The sequence below is a fragment of the Lotus japonicus genome, chromosome 1 (assembly GCF_012489685.1).
Source record: "Lotus japonicus ecotype B-129 chromosome 1, LjGifu_v1.2".
In the NCBI taxonomy this organism is placed as follows: Eukaryota; Viridiplantae; Streptophyta; class Magnoliopsida; order Fabales; family Fabaceae; genus Lotus; species Lotus japonicus.
The window spans coordinates 96,439,018-96,460,129 of NC_080041.1; the positions used below are offsets into that span (position 1 = coordinate 96,439,018).

Genomic DNA, 21,112 nt, shown 5'->3' on the forward strand with positions numbered 1-21,112 from the left:
CACAATTCCTGAGGACGATAAACCTGAATCTTCTTACTATGATTGAATCATAAAAGTTAAGGCAAACGCAGTACAATCAAGGAAACAACCTATATTAGTACTAGAAGTCTTGGCGACCCTTAGACGAAGGATGGTTAAAATTTAACCTTGGTGACTTGGTGCTAGCGGACCTCACCGCTATTTTTGGTGTTGTGTTAAGACTTAAGAGACTCTTTAGGGTCGGGGTTGCAAGTTTTTGTTGTAACTTGGGAAGTCTTGACAGTGCAAATATCTTCATATGAAAGAAATGTTAGCGGTGTCTATGACGATGGATATCGTGCTTGATTTGGATGTCCCTCAAACGATCATTGAAAGTGATTCATCAGAGTAATCCAAACTATCCTCTCGTGCCCGGATAGATCGTATCCTTATGCCGACGTCCTGGGGCCTATTCTTCAGAAGAGCAATGCCCATGGTCAGGTTAGATTCCTTCATAGCCTTATGAAACTGGTGATGTTGGAGGGTGGTGGTGGCGGTGGAGATGGCAATGATAGTAGTGGTGGCAACAGTGGAGGTGGTGATGGCAGTCATGGAGGGTAGTGGTGGTTGTGGAGATAGCAACAATGACAGTGGAAAAGGTGTTGGAGGGTAGAGTGGTGGCACTAACAGCGATGCTGATGGCAATGGGGGAGATGGCGGTGATGGAGGGTGGTGGTGTCGATCAGGTGGCTGCGGTGGTGGTAGCAGAGGTAGTGGAGGCGGTGATTGTGGTGTTGGTTGTGGGTGATGTTGTGCTGATGATGTTACATGTTATTGTAACTAAAAACCATAACCTCCAAATTATATTTTGTAGTTTTAAAAATGAGGCTAAAACTGTTTTGATGTTGAGTAAAAAATCATTTCAGCTCAATTTTTATCGAACATGTTTTATTTTAAAATTTACATTTAAAAACAAAAAACTGAAAAAAATAGTCACACCTTAGACAAGCCCTTAATAATAATATTATCATCGAGTCACCCACATCATTGTTATTATTATCAAAATATATTCAGCATATAATAAAAAGAGTTTAATTTTACGCAATGATAATGTAAAAAAATTACACTATAATTCAATCAGAACCCATCAATTTTTTTAGTACATCGAAAATATAAGTTACTCCTTCTAGAGATTGATCCTTGAACCTTCCCTTCCCCAATTTATATGTCTCTCAATTCTTACCACCTGAATTGTCATTTAGGGACATAATCCATCAATTTATCAAATCATAATTAAATTTAAAAATTAAAAATTGACTACATGCATTGTAAAACTCTTTACACACCACAGCGCATCTATCTATCTATTTATCTATCTATCTATCTATCTATCTATCTATTATAATATAGTAATTCTGAAGCGCGGGTTGTAGCGATGTCATATCATCTCTTTACTTTTATACAAATCTTCAACGTCAGCTTTTAATCCTAGGTGACAATCTAAACAATGTCCTTGCATCTTCTCAAACACTTTCTGTTTCACACTTTTGTAACAACACAACACTAAACTATCATTACTCACAATATTTTTTTGGTTGGAGCATTACTCACAATATTGTAGTAGTAACAAATCAATTAATAACGTTAAAAAAACGTAACAAATAACAATTTTAAAAATGAATCATTCAATACTACAATGTGAAAGATTTAGTATTAAATTAAATAATAAGAAAATGTTTTCCTTCTTCAACCTAAATCTTAAAACTCTTGAAACTCACCTGGTGGCGTAGTTGTAGATGAGTAGTTAGTAGCAAAAATGGCAGCAGCGACAGTGATCTTCGAATGTGATCGAACCATAGTCGACTATAACCGTGACAAATGAGCTCACGATACAAGGATCCTAGTTTGTCTCATTTTTAAGTAAAACCTTTTAGATTTAAAAAACCATATATTCGGCAACTTGTTTGCGCTGACCTATTCAATAACAACAGTTGCATTGCAATCAGTGTCAAGTGATAGTGCCCTCCGCGCATTGCACATGTCTAAATCTAATATATAGATTAAATCCAAATAAAAATCAAGTGGGATGTCATGTTATGATGTCAATAATAAGCATACTAGGGACAAATATAATTTTTATGAAAATTTGGTGAAGAACAATGAGCCAAATTTCAGAGTTAATGCCAAAACGTCGCCGTGTGGGTCTGTTGACGAGACGGAGTCGCCGGCAAAGGATTTGATACAAAAAGCTTCTTCCTTCTACGACCCTTTCATTTCATTCCACTTTTTTGTTTTCATCTTCTTCTTCTACCTTCAAATCTCACCCTAATTTCCTCTTCCCAATTCTTCTCCGTTGGTAGATCACACTCGCATCTTGTTCGCGTTCTCACTCAGGTCATTTTCCCCCCTTTCCAGTTGAATTCGCAATTTTTAGGTACCCAATGTTTATGCTATCTGTCACTGTCAAAAAGTCATCTTTTTCACGCACCGACACTTCCCTCATTCTTCTTGATGCTTTTCATCATCTGGGTATTTCCCAATTTTCGCAATTTTGATTTTGATATTCTTGATTTTGGTATTTTAGCACTTTAGTTCAATTCAATTGCTTTCTCTTTCCACTAGTTGTATGCATTTTGGAGTTAGACAAAGTAATAGAATCATATATTGAAGAATGGGAATTGAATTAGTTAATGTCACTTCCATATTCCATTCCATGTTCTTGCTTGCAATCTCATTTAATGCTTGCTTGATGCTCAGCTTATGATTACCTAATTCTTAGCTCAGCTCACATGGTGTGGTATATATGCTGTGTTGTGTGATTTTAAGATGTAGACCGGTCCGATTCCTAGTGCTAAGTGTTATTATTATGGCTTGTTAATGTGTTAACTTCCCGTTTCGTTCTTTGTTTGATACTTCATTTGCCTGTTTTGAGTTCGCATTACTGTCTTTTTCAGTAATCTGGGTTTTGTTTGGTTTCAGACGGCTGCGAATTCGGAGAATATGTCGTCTTGGTCTATTTCGCAGCTTCATGGGGAGGCTGATTCTGTCCATGTAGCAGTGTGTTCTCTTTGCCAAAAGGTCCTATCGCCTGATAATGAGATGACCGGTGATCTTGCGAACCGTGGTGTATGTGGCGATTGTAAATTTTTGTTGCTTGAAGATGTTGGGAATCTTACGGTTGCTCAAAGCTCTCAGAGGAGGGTTAGAGGGAGGTTTAGACATGACAGTTCTGAATCTGTTGAGAACATTTCATCACAACAGCTCCCCTATATGGTTAATACTATGAGGCAAAATCAATCAACTGCGTCTTCAGATGATGATCAATTTGTAGATGGTGACGCCCCAGCTTGGTCGTTGCAGTATGGTAGTACACATACTACCCCTAGTGGGTCTAGCCGTTGGAGGCAGTTTCTCTCTGATAGTGACAGTGAAGGTTTTGATAATTGGAGTTCTGTATATAGGGCTCCCCATGGCGAGACTGATTCTTTCTCTTTCAGTGCTTATGGAGGTGAATCAGATATCTCTGTGGATAGACATAGTTTTGTAGGCACTGGAATTCTTGATTTACCAGATGAGGGAAATCAGTTTGATAGTGACTCTGACATAGATCCAATGCATGCTGGTCTCAGTCAATGGATCTCGGATGATATGGAAGACAATGAGGAAGAAGAGGATGAAGATGGAGAGGAGGTTGAGGATGAGGAGGAGGAGGATGAAGATAGGGAATGGGGACTAGCTGAGGATGATGAAGCTGAAGTCACAGCTCGCCTTCAAATTTTCTTAACATCAGATTCAAGTGAGAGCAGGAGCAACACTAACTGGGAACAGAGGTTTAATTCTACTGAATCTGTGGGAATTTTTACCCAGGTTATCAGGGATACCTGGCAAGCTTTGGAGGATGCTCATTTACCTCATGGTGCAAACTTTGGGGATTATCTTGATACAAGACGCTTCGAAGATCTGCTTGAGCATCTTGCTGAAAATGACAGCTCAAGACGAGGAGCACCTCCTGCTGCTGTGTCTTTCGTGAACAATCTGCCCCGTATAGTAATTGGCAAGGAACATGAGAAGCATGGTGAACTAGTTTGTGCCATTTGCAAGGATGTTTTGGCCCCTGGCACTGAAGTAAATCAGCTTCCTTGCTCTCACCTTTATCACCCCTCTTGCATTTTGCCATGGTTGAGTGCACGAAATTCATGCCCTCTTTGTCGATATGAGCTTCCAACTGATGATAAGGATTATGAGGAGGGAAAGCAGAACAGTGATGCTGGAAATGTGATCCATGTAACGCAGCTTGATGATGATGTGATGGATGATAGTTCCTCCGATGTTTCTGTTGTACTTGAAGTGAGTGAAGAGTATGGTAATACTCTACAACAGAGAGAAGTTGTGAGTGTGAGTTCTTCCAATAATTCTGCTATAAGAGGTGGTAGAGGAAGATGGCTTTTCCTTGCTGCAGCTCCAATTGTTAGTCTAGTTGGCATGGTTCTTGTCATGTGGTTAGGTAGCAATTCACATATTGAAGTGAGTAGACACTTATCTGGGCAAAATCAGCATGCGGTTCATGTTCATGCCTCCCCAAACCAGAGGGAGAGTAGAAGCAAAAGATGGTGGTGGCCTTTCTAAGTACTTTCCAGTTCATCAATAATGCCTTGTGGTAGCCATTTGGGATGAAATTTTTAGCTGACAGTGTATTCTTGGCGTGCCTTGTGTTTGTTTTCACTAACTTCCAGAGTCATGTATATATCCAAGTTTGTAATACCCTATAACGTGTTCTTTTTCCCCCACGTAGTTTTCTTTTCTTTCCTTCCCTTTTCTTTTCCCTGTTTATGCTTCAAAGACCTAATTCCTGTATATTTGATGTTCCATCATTGATGTTTTGCTGTGTTTTGACTGAATTCATTTCAGGTGTACCAAAGTTGGGGAACACCATAACCGCCAATAGTATTATAAGCTTATTTTAATGTGCATTTTCCAAACCTTTTAAGTCTAATTTCTCTACTGGTAGATGTTATTGTTTTAGCCAGTGGATAAACAACTCAAGCTAGCAGTAGTTTGTAGGCTGAATTGTGAATTGGATTTACCTGTGGACTGTGGTCAAGAGTTTTATCCTTGTATAATCCGGATCACTTCCCATGATTAAATAGCATCTTCTGGAATAACTAGGATATCAGATACTAGTGGGATGTAATTTGGATTATCTGTCCAGGAGAATAATCAGAAAAGAAGAGATGATTGATTCTGTAGAATTTCCATGAATGAAGTGAGACCCAGTATTTGTAGGGAAGGAGGTCGATAATTTGTAGGAGGAATTGGACGGTGCCATGTGCAAAATGCATCCACGGTGTGAGGTAATGCCTATGTTGGACGATGAACATGTCAAAAACGTATTATTCATATGAGCTTGAAAAAGGTAAAATTGAACTCGTAGATCAACAAACACAGAGTTGTTCTAACTTAAATATGGGTCTTGGGTTCGATTTGCCGAGAATGTAGTTGCGTTAAATATTTGGTTGGGAGAGTTTTGCCGCTCATAATGATCCTACCGTGCTTAAACTAGATTGTCTCAGTGGAGAACATGTGTTGTTTATACAGGAAAATGCCTTTAATAGGTCTGCTGAAATAGCTCATGGGACGGGCAGAGTGTTCGATGTGGCTAAAACACAATGTCATGAATACAATTAAATTAGTAAAAAACAGTTTAGTGGATGCTTGAATACTATTGAGTGCAGCATGAATTGACTTTCATACTAATTTATAAGAAGAACTTCATTCACTTTTTATTTCGAAGTATAATGTATTTTGAACTGATGTCAACGAGTTCATAGATAATATAACTAAATAAATCATAGCGAAAAGTTACAAGTTTGTAAGGCATAAAACGAAAAGCTTAAAAAAAAGGGCAAATAAGTCCTTCAAACAAGATACAAATCTAGCTATATCACAAAACTCAATTCATAATTATAGAAGACTTTATATAACATTACAATTCAAAAGAATTTTAGTATTATTGCAGTAGCTAACTCTTGTGCATAGCAAATAAAGAAATATCAGAGAAAAAGAGGAACATAGAGATGGGTTTTCAAAGAATAAAAGTAATATTGTTAAAACTCGTGAAATACCGTTTTTCTTTTTGTAAAGATTAGATTTTTCTCATGAGACTTGTGCACTCAGTTACCTGAGTTTATCTAGGTTTACCCACATTTATCGAAAAATGAGTTTACATGTGATGAGACTCAATTTTTATCCCTTAAGATCGTAAACTCTGTACAGTTTAAAACTAGAGTTTAATAACCAGTGAGAATGATGTAGACATATTCAAGCCTTGCATGTGAATATAATCATTGATGGTTCCTTTTGCATAACCTTGAAATGAATTGAAAAAGATGTTATTACAGTATATTGCTAGAGAATTGTTTCTCCAAACCAGGTTTCAAATAGTAACTAGACCTAAAGTTTAAACTAGACAATTGAACTTTGAAGAGGGAAGTTGTTTTCCCCTAATGAACATCATTAATCAGTAACGGCACAATATATAAAGTACCCGTGTTTCTCCACTGATCTAACATCAAATGTACAAAATTAATTGGATTAAATTACAAGATTATTGCTAAATCATTACAGCTCTCTGAAGTCTCAGAAGAGTATGTTAAGAAATAGAACAATCCATCCAGCCATGGAGATTATAGCAAAGATATGAACCCAGAATAGAACACCAGCTGCTTCCTTTCCACACCCTCTTAAATTAGCAACAGCACCTGTCAACAAGTAAAAGATTTATGCATCAAAACCAACACCAGAAAAAACTCATTTCCATATAAGGGTGAGCCTCAGTGCAATGGTAACGCTGCTGCCATGTGACTTTGCAGTCACAGGTTCCAGCAGTTGAATCAACATCTTGCAAAAAGGCAAGGTAAGACTCTCTAGTCTCTACATTATATCCACAAAACGGGGCCCAGCCCCTCCCTGGAACTCGCGCATAGCGGGAGCTTTATAGCACAAGGTTTGCCCTTATTTTATCAACTATTATATAATAAGATTTAACAAACTTGTTCACTAATAAGAAAATTACTTGGAACAACTTGAGACTGAGGACAAAGCAGCAACTATTTCCCAACTTTCCATCCATTTATAACAGAGTTTGAACTTTTAACCCCTAGAAAATGTTGGAAATGTCTCTACCAGAAAGAAGTAGAACTAGGACAGAAGAGTGTGCTATACCTGAAAGGACAGATGTTGGCATTGAATGCTGAAGGAGAAGGACAAATCGGAACATCTTATCATCCGGGGGCAGAAAGCCAAGCTTGTCAGCCAACATTACGATGCCAAGTCCAACTGGAGGCACTAAAACTAACCGCGCAAAAACAATAGCAGCAGTTGTTCGAAGGCCAAGTTTGGAACTTCCAGGTCCTGCAACAAAGATAAAATTCCAACCATGATCCATTTAGATGTTTAAGTCACAATATTAAGTGACATTGATTAGATTTAATGAGACTATGACATAAATTTTTACCATCAATAAGGTTGCCTCCCAATGCCAACAGAATGCAAGGAATCATGGCCTCCCTGATCACCAAAAGAACTATTAGACATTATCACCTATAATAGCTGTATAAGTATCACTAAATAACTTCTGGCTGATAAATAATAATGTAATTTTCTAGTGCAGAACTAAAACTGACATAGTTCCATAACACATTTTGAAGTTCTTCTGTATTATACTATTATGGATTGCGGGATAGCGAAGATTCAAATGTTTTGCTGAATTTATTTGTTTGAAAAATATCTGCAACGCTCACTTTATCACTCTTTTTGCATTACTCTCTCATTGATTGGTTGTAATTTATGTAGATCCACTAAAAATATGGGCTCCACATCCAATTTAGTGGGACACACATAAATTTCAACCAATCAATGAGTGTTATAGCACTCCTCTCATTGTTTATCGAAAAATAAAAGTTGAGAAAAAACAGGAAAAGTAAGAGAGCGAAGGATAAGGTGTCCTTTTCGAAACCAATTGATGAGCAGAAAGAAAACATTGACTTGGAAAGGCTCATTGTGACAATATTTAGGTAGCTGTACACCAAAATTTGATATTACAAGTTACTGGAAGGATAGTTAGATGAAGCTATGAGTCACTACAGGTCTAAATAATGTCTGTTATTTCTGATTCAGAAAGGATGGCTCAACTTGAAGGATAGTTAGATGAAGCTATGAGTCACTACATGAAGGACATTGTTGCTCCTAATTCTGAAAGAAAATGGCTCAACTGCCATCTGCCAAAACTATATAAAGCTTTTAATCGAGAGTTTATTAACTTGTCAGAAAATGCCAAATGTTATTATCCCACAAAAAAATTGTTTCAAGGAAAAAATTGTGTATGTTGTTCTATAGACTAGAGAATACTTGATAACAGAAAACAAACTAAAACCTATATGAGCGAAAAAGCATCGACTTCATTAAAAGTTAGATGGGCATACCCAAGAATCATGCAACTGTCAGTGAAGAAGAATAGTGGAGCATCAGGAGTAAAGATCAGACTCTTCAAAAATGGGACTGCACCAAGAACCATGGCTAGAATCTGCAAAAAATGTCCAATACCTCAATAAATGAACTAGTTTACCAAAATACATTAACATGACAGTGATCTATTTACAAAAATACCTGTATACTAGTTTACAAACATTACTTCGACTTGTACAAATTTATAAGGTGATTGCTGTGGGTATTTGACTATTCCGAAATTAGATAAATCTCTACAAGCATTTCCTAGTTTTTTCTAATTATCTACAAGACTAGGCATAAATATAGCTTATACAAAGAAGTAAAATGAGAAAAATAAAAGGTAAGCGTAAGAGGGGGGAAAAGTTTAGAGCATTTCTCATCTATGCTATGTGTCAAGAATTACTATATCAAAAGCTCATGCTATTAGGTGAAGACACATGAATGATTTTACATTATGTCCTCGTTTGAAAGAGATTATTTGAGCTTATCTAATAGTGTAAGTGTTTATACAAGTGTTTAAGTGAGTTTATGAAAATAGCTTATGACCTACCTATAAACTGATATTTGGCTTATGAATAAGCGCTTATACTCACCTATAAGCTATTTGAAAATTGTTTCGATGAACTTCTCAAATTAGCTTATGAATAAGTGCTTATTGCCAGAAGCACTTAATTAACCTCTTCACGCCAAATGTTAGCCTATATATCTAATACGCCCTCTCACGCAAACCTGTGATACATTTATTTCTTTATTTGCTCTACTACATAATACAGAAAACATGATAAATAAGTTGGATAACCCTATCAGGACAAATAGGATATAACCTCAAAACACGTGCACCATCATAAAATGGAGAGGGACTGAGAATAATTCAGTATATAAAATGAGAACAAGTGAAAAACTAAATACTCACTATGGATTCAATAAGGAGAAACTTACTGATGCAATAATAGGGGGTTGAAGAATTTGCTTAAGCTTCAACTTCTCATATAGGAATCTTAAGCAATCTTTCATCTGCACGAACAAACGTGTAAACATTGTACCCAGGGAAGAGTAAAATTCAAATGTGATAAGGAAAACATGTAATCACTAGAAATTTGAGGGAATAGATATAAAACTGAAACCATCAGCAAAATTGCAGAGGCCAAATAAAGAGATTTTGGAAGTTGGTCATGAAGGACATAAACAAGAAATTTGATATCAAAAGACGTCCAAAAATTCAAGAACATAATTATGAAAGATGGTCAAACTTGGAAGGCACAGTAAGTAGTCAAGCATCATTTACTCAACACGTACAAAAAGAAGGGTGAAATGTTGATTTAGATTATGGGGAAATATACTTGAGAAAATCATATACTGACATCCACTTGAAATACTGAAACTATACTCCCCCCACCACCACCATAAAAAAGAGAAACCAATAGTAGATTTTTCATCCTCTGGTTCATCAAATTATGTCGAAAAAAAAGGAAAACAATCAATATATGTGTATCAAGTTAATCTCACCTTCCACTTCCTTGAAGCATTCGGACCTGTTAAATAGCCCCCCTCCTCCTGAGTAAGTAATGGATCTTGTTCAGGTGAACCATCACTCTTTGTAGTACACTTTATGGGAATACTTTGAGGATCAATGTCAAAGGTGCCTTCTGGAGGAGGCGCCAACATATTATATACATAGGTGTATAGGATGATAGCACCGACCTAAGACAAATGAGAATTAATAACTGCTTATTAGTTCTAGGTTTTTCTTTCCGTGAGAGTATGATTTCTATGACATCATAAATATATTAAGTAATCTAACTTAAAATAAAGACCCTGAAACGATACTGAAAATTGCTCAACAAGTGAATAAATTATGATTGAAGGCACATGATATCAACAACTAAGACAGTAGTTGTCAATAACAATAAGATATCTAGAACCTACCCACTGGCCATATGATATATAGGCAGTTCCATCTGTACTACATTTATTTGAGTCTCCAAAGGGATTGTTTTGGTCTCGACATAAAGCAGCAATCAGGACAAGCGGCACATTCCCAATATTCCCTGTATAGAAATTTGCAATGTTAAGATTCAAAGCAAGGAAAACCATCACATGATGAAACACAGACACATACATATTATTATTTTTTTCAAACTTTTTCCATTTGATATCATATTAATCATATACAAAACAATTCTTTATCTTGAGATGGAAAACACTTCCTGCATGTTTGGATGTCCACCGTGATTTTGGTTTCACCATGGTTTTCCACTATCCAAACATGTACGGAAGGTACCAAACAATATTTCAAAATGTAAAGAAAGAGAAACAGGTTGATTGGGTTACCGATTCCAATATGCACAATCGTAAACTTGAAGAAAGGGTATGGGGGACGGACGATGGAGGCAACAAGAAAACCAATGATTGAGGCTGATACGGAACCAAGAACAACATTAACAGGAATGAACCACCTGCAAAAAAAAAATTGAATTATTTACGAATTGGAATGTCTGTGTGGTGTTAATCTTATAATAAAAGGGAAATGAAAAGTTGGGGAACTGAGAACACTGGTTACACTTAGAATTCGGGTTTGGCGGGTTAGACCTAACTCTACCTCAAAAGCTAGCTTAGGGTTTGATGATTGTTCTACCCTTTATAAACACTTATTTGTTCATATCTAGTCAATGTAAGACTTCCCAACCCACCTCTACCAGGATCGATATCTGGAGCACCAAATTTGCAGGAATTAACACTCATATATAGGTGGTCTCCAAATAACGGATATAGGATAGACTCTGATACCATGTCGCAAATAAATTATCTCAAAAGCTTAAGCTATTCAGTGAATACACATGAATGATTTTATATAATATTATTCTACCAGTTACCTACCAGTCAAGCATCTTCTGCAAGGTAACAGCTTGTCCCAGCTGGGAGAATATCAAGCAGGGTAACAAGAGTGTAAACACCAGCTGCAAAATCCAAAAAATGGGGCAATGAGTGAATGAGTGAGAATTGAGAAAGAGGAAGAGCAATTCCAAATTGAAAACACATGCCAACAATTCATACCCCATTCAAGAGCTTCCTTCCAGAAGCAGGCAAAATGTTAACATACTTTGAAGCCATAAGAAACCCCAAGAAACACATGGTGAACACTTTAACTATAGGCAAAACTGCAATTTTGATACTCCCCAACAAAGATTCTCCTCCTGAACCCCCCTGATTTTGCAAAGCCAACAGAAACCTCCCCATCGTTTCTGCCATTCTCACGCGTCGTTTCTAAGCAAACCAATCCAATCCAAAAACTTTTATTCTTCCCCAAGAAAAAAGGAATCTCCTTTTTTATTCCAATCAGGACCCTCTTCAGTTACTTCTGAAACTGCACCAAAAAATTTCCACCATCAAAACATGGTTGAAAAATCAGATAGAACAGGAAAATCACAAACAAAAATCCAAAATTAAGAACTTACAAAGAACTGTAGAAGATCCTGGTTTTTCCTTTGATTCAGAGAGAAAAAAGTGTCCTCAAAATAATAATAAAGGGTTTATTATATACTATATGGTCAGTTTTGTAAAGGTAGCAGTATCAACTTCAGCATCAACCTGTGAATATGAATAATTGAATTTTCTTTTGTCTTCCACTGAATTAAGAAAACAGAAACATCATTAAAAAAAACAAAGTTGGCTAAATCTAAATCTATGAATCTAAATCTTAATGTGACTCTAATTATATACACCACCTGTCGTTCACATGAAAAGGACTGGTAGTTAGAGACACGCCGGAATGCCGACGAGCCCCCACATGTCCCTTTATGTTAAACTAGTTTTTTGGCCATCACTTGAAAATTTCATTTTAATTTCAAATTTTTATCTGTTAATATAAGATAATTTTTTATTTTGAATAAATAAATACAAATTGATATATAGATATCAGAAAATAGTTATCCTAATTAATCTATAAATTTTAAAATGATTTTAGTTTGAAATTTAGATTGCTGATTTTTCTCAATGTACGAGTATATCTTAATTAAGGGGTAGTTGCTGTTAATTTGATGTAGTATATCCTAACAGAGAAGTAACATTCAAATTTATAAACAAATTGAAACTGAAGTATCGTATTTAAATCACATTTAATCATTAAACGTCACATTTAGATAGTTTAATTCGATATTTATACTGTGAAAAGTTGGCCATATGAGTCCTAACTATTTTTTTTCTTCATCAGAAGATTATGAGTACTAACTATGAGTGTTAAAAAAAAAACTATGAGAATTTGAGTTTTTTAACACATGAATAAAAAAAGATCATGATTAGGAAAAAAAATATCAAGACTGAAAGAAACGACAATATTATCTAATAAATTGATTGCTTCTTTTGTCTTGTTTACCTATTTAAGAGGGTTGGTCTCAAGCACCTTATTATCTAATAAATTGATTGATTTTTCAAAAAAATAAATAAAGATAAAGAAAAAAAAAATACTGTCTTTGTTCCTTATTATAAGTTACTTTTTGTAAAAAAATTTGTTCCTAAATATAAGTTACTTTCCAAAATCTAGGTAGCATTAAATAAACTTTTCCAGAGTTACCCTCATTTTTTTTCTTTTGAAATAAAAGTTAACCTAATATTTAATATGAAAGAGATAATGAGATTTTTGAAATATTTACTTTGAGAGAGAAAATGGAAAATTAAATAAGGGTAGTAAAGTTAATAGTTTTATTCTACGGGAAGTTTGTGGATTTGCAACTTCCAAATTCTACCCCACGGGTATGCTCCAATTGTGGATATACTAGGACTATCTGCCAACTTTATGAATTGGATTTGCTTGTACATGGACTTAACCGAAAACTGGCCACTAGAGCACCAACGCTTGATCAGCCTATCCTCCATACGATACCAGCTCAAGGGGATGCTTAACAATCTTCTTGCGTCCAGCTTGCCAAAAACATGTTAACCAGCGCAAAATTCCATCTCAACAGAGACCCCACATGCATTAATTGCAGGCATGTGATCTATTGCAGGGGTTGACAATATAATACATCTCTGCTGCATCTGGTAGCCAAGCATAAGACTGGATTTTGATGTTCTTCTTATTCCCCACCCTCCATTTTGCGCCAACCTTAATTTCGTTCCTCACACCCCAAACACTCCTCCAAGTGTAGCTAGGATAAAATCCTAGTGAAGCCTAGGCCTCCAAAAGAAAAGTTGTTGGGAAGTATTGTGCCTTCCAAATTCTGAACAAGAGTGAGCTTTCATTGTTTACGAACCACCACAAATGCTTCCCCAACAAGGCTGTATTAAAATCCTCTAAATCTCTAAAACTAATCCCACCATGAGACTTAGGTCTACACAAATCCTTCCATCTATTCCAATGTATTTTCCTTTCGTTTCCTCGTTGCCCCCACCAAAATTTTGCACACATGGACTCCATATGCCGACAGGTACTTAAAGGTAGCTTGAAGAAGCTCATTATATATGTTGGAATAGCTTACGCTACCTACTTCAAGAGTACTTCTTTCCCGACACACGATAAGGATTGCTCCTTCCATTCTTTGAGCTTCTCCCATAGCCTATCCACAACTCTTGCAAAGATCTGTTTCTTTGATCTGCCAATAATAGTTGGTAACCCAAGTACTTATCATGGACCTCAATTGTCTTAACACCCATCTTGTCTCAGATCATATTCTTCATATCTTCATGCACATTTTGGCTATAAGTCACCTCTGATTTGTCCATATTTACCAACTGACCAGAATCATGCTCATACACCTGGATTGCTTGTGTTACTACATCGACTTCCTCCATGGTTGCTGTTGAAAGATTTTTCTACACCGATACTACTTTTAAAATCCTTCAAGATTCAATTGTAGTATAGCATAGGGTTATTGTCGTATCCGCAGGGAATTGCTAATACAAATGTCGTTCTCTAGTAAAATTACCCAAGCAATAGATTTTCAAAAGGTTGATAATTGTTTCGGTGACCAAAACACATTCAAATTAAACAAAGCAAGAGTAAAACGATTGGATATCAAGATGAGAAAGCTGTTGGAATTGGACTTCACCGTTTAACTACTAGTGTCCTATGATTCTATATGGGAATTCATTCCTATTTATGATTCATCTACACCAATTCTACCCTACTTCATTGATTCCTCACATGAGTGGATATCTATAACTTACTTTCCTAAACATTGATTCCTCACATGCATAGCAAAGTTAAGTTATCTTTAAGCTTAGGTGTTTTAGTGACTAGCAACGCCTAATTCCATTCCTAGACATTAGGATTACTAGATGATTAACTCTATGTCAGACTCTAGACGTCGTAGCTTCCGCTCTTACGCCGAATCAAGCAATATGCTCTAGGTGCGCAACTAAAACATAACATTAAGAACAAGAGAAAATCATTGAATCATGTAATAGAAATGATATTTTCATATAGAAATCAAGAGAAACACATCATAGTTAAAGGCTACATCCAAATCCAACAAAAAGGGTTTAGCAATCCATTTCCATGGATGCTTTAAGGCTTACAAAGAGAAACAAGAAGATGATGACGATCTGTGACGTCCGCCGAGCGTTCCCACCTCGATGGATGATCAAAGAAGTCCAAAAATATCTTCTTCTCCTCAGCTCTATGAGTTCTCTGTTCTGTTTCCCTAATTTTTCCGCCGTCCCTGTAAAATACGATGGTGGGTTCTTTTTATAACAGCTTTGTTCGCTCAAGCGGTCCAAAGTTCGCTCAAGCGAACTCTTTCTTTAACGTGAAGGAAGAACTGGGAACCGCCTTTCAACCGCTCAAGCGACCAAATATTCGCTTGAGCCAACTTCAGAGCCAAACACTTAAAACCTTCTGTTGCTAGATGGCTTGAGCAAACTTCTGAGCCAAGCATTCAATACCTTCTGTTGCAAGATGGCTTGAGCAAACTTCTGAGCCAAGCACTATTCTTTGATGCTTTCTTATGATTCAAGGCTCTTTGAAGCAAATCTTCATTCCCAACATTCATTCCTACATCAAAATTTGATAATTAACACTTAAATTCTACAAGGACCTCTAGTAAACCATATCATCACGATTGAGGGTAAATTTGATAGTTATTTCACATTTCTAACCCTAATAAGTGCCCAAGAATGATATGAAAATTAAGTAGATTTGACACTTATCAGTTGCACGGGAAAATATCAAACTGTCGTCGACAAAGAAGAGGTGGCTAATCTCCTGGGCACCCTTAGCCACCACCACCCCATGCACCTGCTTTTTCTCAACCCTATCAATGATCAGTTTAACAAAACCTCCACACACATATTATGAATAGGTAGGGCGATAGAGGATCCCCTTGCCTTAGGTTCCTATGTGGTTGAAACCATGGTGAAGGTTCCCCATTAATTAGAATCCCATATGAAACAGTGGTGACATGCTTCATGATTACCTCAATAAAGCGGGGGGGGGGGGGAGCTTCATGGTAGCTAGGACCCTTTGAAGGAAAGACCATTCAACTCGATCATAGACTTTTGACATATCTAGTTTAAGCGTCATGTAACTTTTTTCCCCACCTCCTGTTCATGTAATAGAACACTTCAATACCAGCTAAGGTATTGTTAGTGATATGTCTACCTGGTATGAATGCACTCTGCTGATCTCCAATGATCTCATCAAGCAAAGGTTTTATTCTATTAGCAATGCCCGCACTTCGTAACCACCTTCATCACCACAATGCACAAACTGATCAACGTCAACTCCTTCGGAGACTCGGGATTTTTAACCTTTAGGATAAGACAAATGAAGGTTAGGTTCACACCTGATGTGGAAGAAACCAGCTGCCAGGAAGCCAGGGACGGATACATGTTCAACATCATGAGGGCAAGTGCCCTCACTTAAATTTAGAAAATATCATTAGAAAAAAAAATTGAGTAGTAAAAATATGTGTTTTTTATGGGGAGAACCTAATATGTACCATTTTTAGGTGGTGTAATTTTACACCACCTACTTTGACTGGGTATAGCAGGTCAACATATTATTTTTTTTAAGAAAAAAAATCATTAAAAATTTGTCATATATTAAATATTTTTAAAAAAAGATGTGTTGACCTGTTATAGCAGGTTAAAAAAAGTGGTCTAAAATTAGACCACTTTAAAAGTGGTTCACATTAGGGGTCACCTTTTTTATGATTTATTTGGTAAAAAATGTCATCACTTGTATCTCACATTGTTATATACCCTCACTTGAGTAGTAAAAGTATGGTTTTTGATGACTCATTTGATAAAAAATGCTTTCACTTGTGTCTGTTTTGGTAAAAAATTTCATAACTTCTAATAATATGTGTTAATTTTTTTTATTACAAATTTATATGTATATATTGTCCATCACAACATTAAATTTCTGGATCCGTCACTGCTGGAAGCTATCCGGGCCAAGTGACTTCAATGGGTGCATCATAAACAAGTTCTTACCTCTGTCGGGGAGAAGCCCCGATCCAGCCACGCCACCCAGTGGCGGAGCCACGTTGAGACAGGGAAGGGTTGCAGCCCCCCAATAGTCACGTCTTAAATTATATATATATGTACCTATCCATAGCCTGTAGAATGATATGTGGTGTCCTAATGGTTGGTGCTTATGTTATATGACTGCCAGGTAACGTCTTCAATTCCTCCCCTGGCCATTTTTTGATTTCTTGCTCCTTCGCTGCTGTGTGCCTCGGATGGGTTCATCACGGTGTTAATTGATTTCGTTTGTGATCTGTTAAGGTTCAAAATCATCCTTGATATCGTTTGCGATCTGCTGAGGTTCGGTCATTGTAAGTTTTCTTCTTCACCGTTTAGGTGTCGTATGTTCCGCTGGGGTTTCAGACGCTTGATCTCTGCTACCCCGTTTCAGTGAGCCCAAAGACTCCTCTTTCCTTCTTTGATTTCTTTTATTTTTCACATCACTGTTCTTATTCTATATGATGTTGTGTTCACTGTTTTGCAAGGTTTTCAGTCGCATGAGATTAGGTACAATTAGTTTCAATTTTGGGCTCGATTCGTTGATTAGTTCTTTCAATTTTTGTTCAATGAATTTTGTTTAGTGAATCATCTCCGCACATCCGTTGGTGTCTTAAAAGTTGGTAAGGCAAATTTCTCTTAATTTCATATGGATGCAGAGGTGTAAGTTGAGAGTGATGTTTGCAATGTGCTTAATTTTTGTACAGGGCGATTCCGATAGGAAGTAAATCTGATGATTTGATTCAGCTCCCAGTTGATCTGCAATGGCCCATTTCCAGTGAGGTAAAGATTCATTAATAACCAATTTACTATTAAAAATGCAGTTCACGCATGATGTACCTTACAAAAGAAAGAAGGATATGATATTCCTATATGTATAGTATGATTTTGTGCCTTCTGTCTTCTATTTGGGAGATTTCTATTCTCCCCTTTCTCACTTTTCTTGAAAAAAAAAGTTCATCATTTATCTGAAGAGTTGTTGGAGTATGGTGCATGGGCTTTCTTCAGATTTTGAGGTTGATGTCACTCTGAAATTTTTAGAAAGATCTTTTGGTTCTATTTTTTGGATTGATGATACACTGATAGTTCACAAAAGTGAAAGAAAAACAAACTTGGCGCTTAGGATTTTGATAAAGAAGTAATATCATTGCTTTGGTCTATTTATTTTATCATGATATATATCTAAATGTTTTTTTTTATTGGTCAAATTTTGACTCAAAGTTTAACTTTTTCTATCCCTTACGGAATTGTTGCCACTTTATATGTGATAACTTTGCTGGAAGCTTTGGTCTCTAGGAAAACAAGGGCATTCCTGGAGACTCTTTGGTCTCTTATAAAATTTTTGTTGGTGAATTAAATGATAAATTTCTTGCATTTCAGTTTGGTCAAGTTCATGTTCATGTAGTCACCTTTATTTGGATTAAATTGATTGAAACTGTTGATTTCTTTTGTGAATCATGGGAATGCCTTCAGACTTTAGAGCTTTTTTTTAACTGGAATCTGGATCTTTACTGAGGTCTTCGTAAATAATCATTAATTCATCATCTGCTAAAAAGTAACACCTTTCATTTTTTATTCTATTTTGCAGGGACTACACTTCTAAAATGATGTTCGTCAACGTCTTCAAGTGAATATAGGTTATGTCGATTACCTTTTTTTTATTTTTCTAATTTTCTGAAGTTCTTAATTAAGTATATGAAGACAATGGCGGTCTGAAAGTGATTCAAGCTTTCTTTACTAATTTTCCCCTTCTTTTTTGGTTATTCCAATTCTTTTGAGCTCCCCCTATATATGCATTCTGCAACTTCCCTATTATTTGTTGAAATACATACTTTTTTAGCATATAGTCTGAATGAATTTCAAATCTCTAGATTCAATCTCGCTTAAAAATAAACCAACCCCAGCGTTGTGCTTATATTAGAACATGTTTATCTTATTCATGTGTTATTCTATTCGTATTCAATTTTAACTAACCTGGACACATTTTGGTTCATATCAAACTTGAAGTTTTCCTTCAAGTGATCCTGCCTTTGGTGTTTTTTTTTTTTTTTAAGAAAAGTGATAAGTGGTCCAAGATTTTAAAATGATCCTTATTAAGAGTTATTGAGTAAGCTTTTGAGTTTTTCCATGAGTTACATTTAAGCTTTATATTGTGTTTATCTTTTCCGCTCTTGGGTTGTAGTGAGGAGATTTTTTGGTTTGTTTGCTTTCCCAAGTCTTTTGGGTGAGTTTTATGCCAGCTGTCATCTTGGCCTATACTCTCCCATTAGTGTTTTTTTTTTAATGTTTTCCTCATTTGATTAGTTGATAGGTTATGATTAATAATATAGCTTATTTTGATATTTGCCAATAACGGTTAAAAATAATTGCTTATTGTCAGTTTTATTTCCTGCTTTTAATTTTGGTCAAAGTGTCTTTAAGAGTTAGTTACAAAGTCTAATGTTATTGCAATTTATTAAGAGTCATTGAGTAAGCTTTTGGGTTTCCAATACCTGTTAAAAATAATTCATTATTGTCAGTTTTATTTCGTGCTTTTAATCTTGGTTAAAGTGTCTTTAAGAGTCAGTTACAAAGTCTAATGTTATTGTAGTCACTGAGTAAGCTTTTGGGTTTCCAAGAGGTACATTCCAGCTCTATAATATAGCACCTTTCCGTAGCCACATTTCGTTCTTAGGCTGACACGTCAATGAGTTGATTCCATTTTTTATACAAGTTCTCCCAGATGGATTCACTTATTTAGCTGCGATTATTGCCTACTAAATAACGAGCCAATGGTATGTTCCTCTTCTAATGCTTTTCCACTTTATAATTAACTTTGATTTGTAGATTATAATCTAATATGAAAATTTTACCTGATAAACTTTGACTTCTAAGACAGCCTTTTTTTATCATTATTCATTTATTGAGAATTGCAATGACAATCCTTCCCTTTTACTCTGAAAAATTGCAATAGTTTCTTTAGCGGTATAATATGTGAGTTAAGAATTTCTACATCTCATATTCAATGTTTATGAAAATATGAAATTAAGGTGTGTTTTCAAATTGGCATTGCACTAACTCATTTTTCATAGAGGAGGAGGCAGGGCTGACGGACTACAAACCAGATATCACAGTCAATGACCCCTTGATGCAACATATTTCATAGAGGGTTCTTTGGTGACAAGGTTTGAAAAAGAAAGTGATGATCTTGCTTTTGATGATAGTTGTAGAGCGGTTTGGAAGCTACTTGATTGGAGATGGTTATGGAAGCTCTAATGCTGAACTTATCAAACTTTTGAAACGAGAATGATTAATCCTTTATTTAGTTATGGTTTTTTTTCATATTTATGTTCCATTTAGTCTGCTACATGCTGACAATGTATGATCAACTTTGAAATTAGTTTTTTCTAAGTTGACATCCAAATGTCATATCGGATTAGTAAAGGCTAAGGTGAGTCAACAACTCATATGGAACAAGGTGTAGAATTTCTAAGAAGCAATTTGGATCCCATAAAAAATATGAGAAATTATGAAAAGAACTTGAAAAAAATAAAAAATGAGTGGTTGTTAATAACTTTATAAAGTTACTATGACACCCCTTTCTCATATTTCTATTACATCCCTTCCTCTTTTATGTCTTCCCAAGGTTGTCATCACCCCCTCTCTTCTAATCTTTCGCCATGACAACAGCCAGACCCATTCAACATGGCTAGAAACTCGCTTGGGACTAAAGTTCAAGGCAGTAAGACCTCCCTTACGAATGTAGCTACAACACAATATAAATATGAGTATGATAATATGTTAGCAAAGATATGCCAAACAAGAATTAAAAAATATTAATATTTAGCTTTACCAGCCACGCACCATGTGTAGGATTAGTCGAGGTGCAAGAAAGTTGTCCTTGATACCCCCGTGTGTAGGATTAGTCGAGGTGCGAGAAAGTTGTCCTTGATACCTGTTGTAATCACAAAAAAAAAAATATCCGGTAAAAAATTATGCATGAATGAATAGTCTCCCATCTTTCGATTTGGTAAAAATGATAAGGTACTAAAATTTTACATGTGGTTAAATTATTTTAAAAAATATTCAAATTTATATTTTCTTATATCTAAAATTAATTTCATTCTATTAATTCATAAACTTTCTTTTAATAAAGGTGATAAAAATAACATTGATTTTGGAAAAGTGCACAATATAAATAAACATGAAT

At 35.8% G+C, this 21,112-nt stretch overlaps 3 protein-coding genes across 4 annotated transcripts; 1 reads left to right on the top strand and 2 right to left on the bottom strand.

Annotated features, from left to right (window-relative positions):
- Positions 1 to 336: 336 nt before the first annotated feature.
- Positions 337 to 1,815, bottom strand: LOC130713488 (uncharacterized). The gene is made up of 2 exons (XM_057563255.1): positions 1,737 to 1,815; positions 337 to 773 (listed from the first exon to the last, which is right to left on the bottom strand). The coding sequence occupies exons 1-2, from the start codon at positions 1,813 to 1,815 to the stop codon at positions 337 to 339; spliced, it is 516 nt and encodes a 171-aa protein (XP_057419238.1).
- A 295-nt stretch (positions 1,816 to 2,110) lies between these two features.
- On the top strand, positions 2,111 to 4,939 carry LOC130728117 (uncharacterized). 2 transcript variants are annotated; one of them, XM_057579467.1, is made up of 2 exons: positions 2,111 to 2,392; positions 2,938 to 4,939. In XM_057579467.1, the coding sequence occupies exon 2, from the start codon at positions 2,959 to 2,961 to the stop codon at positions 4,582 to 4,584; it is 1,626 nt and encodes a 541-aa protein (XP_057435450.1). In that variant the 5' UTR covers positions 2,111 to 2,392; positions 2,938 to 2,958; the 3' UTR covers positions 4,585 to 4,939. The 2 variants fall into 2 exon arrangements, with proteins under 2 accessions (XP_057435450.1, XP_057435449.1); XM_057579466.1 differs by having other exon boundaries at positions 2,111 to 2,352.
- Positions 4,940 to 6,313: 1,374 nt separating this feature from the next.
- Positions 6,314 to 12,137, bottom strand: LOC130728118 (protein PIN-LIKES 6). The gene is made up of 11 exons (XM_057579468.1): positions 11,919 to 12,137; positions 11,518 to 11,827; positions 11,341 to 11,420; positions 10,795 to 10,919; positions 10,390 to 10,511; positions 9,970 to 10,164; positions 9,403 to 9,477; positions 8,439 to 8,539; positions 7,472 to 7,524; positions 7,180 to 7,368; positions 6,314 to 6,716 (listed from the first exon to the last, which is right to left on the bottom strand). The coding sequence occupies exons 2-11, from the start codon at positions 11,710 to 11,712 to the stop codon at positions 6,595 to 6,597; spliced, it is 1,257 nt and encodes a 418-aa protein (XP_057435451.1). The 5' UTR covers positions 11,713 to 11,827; positions 11,919 to 12,137; the 3' UTR covers positions 6,314 to 6,594.
- Positions 12,138 to 21,112: the final 8,975 nt, after the last annotated feature.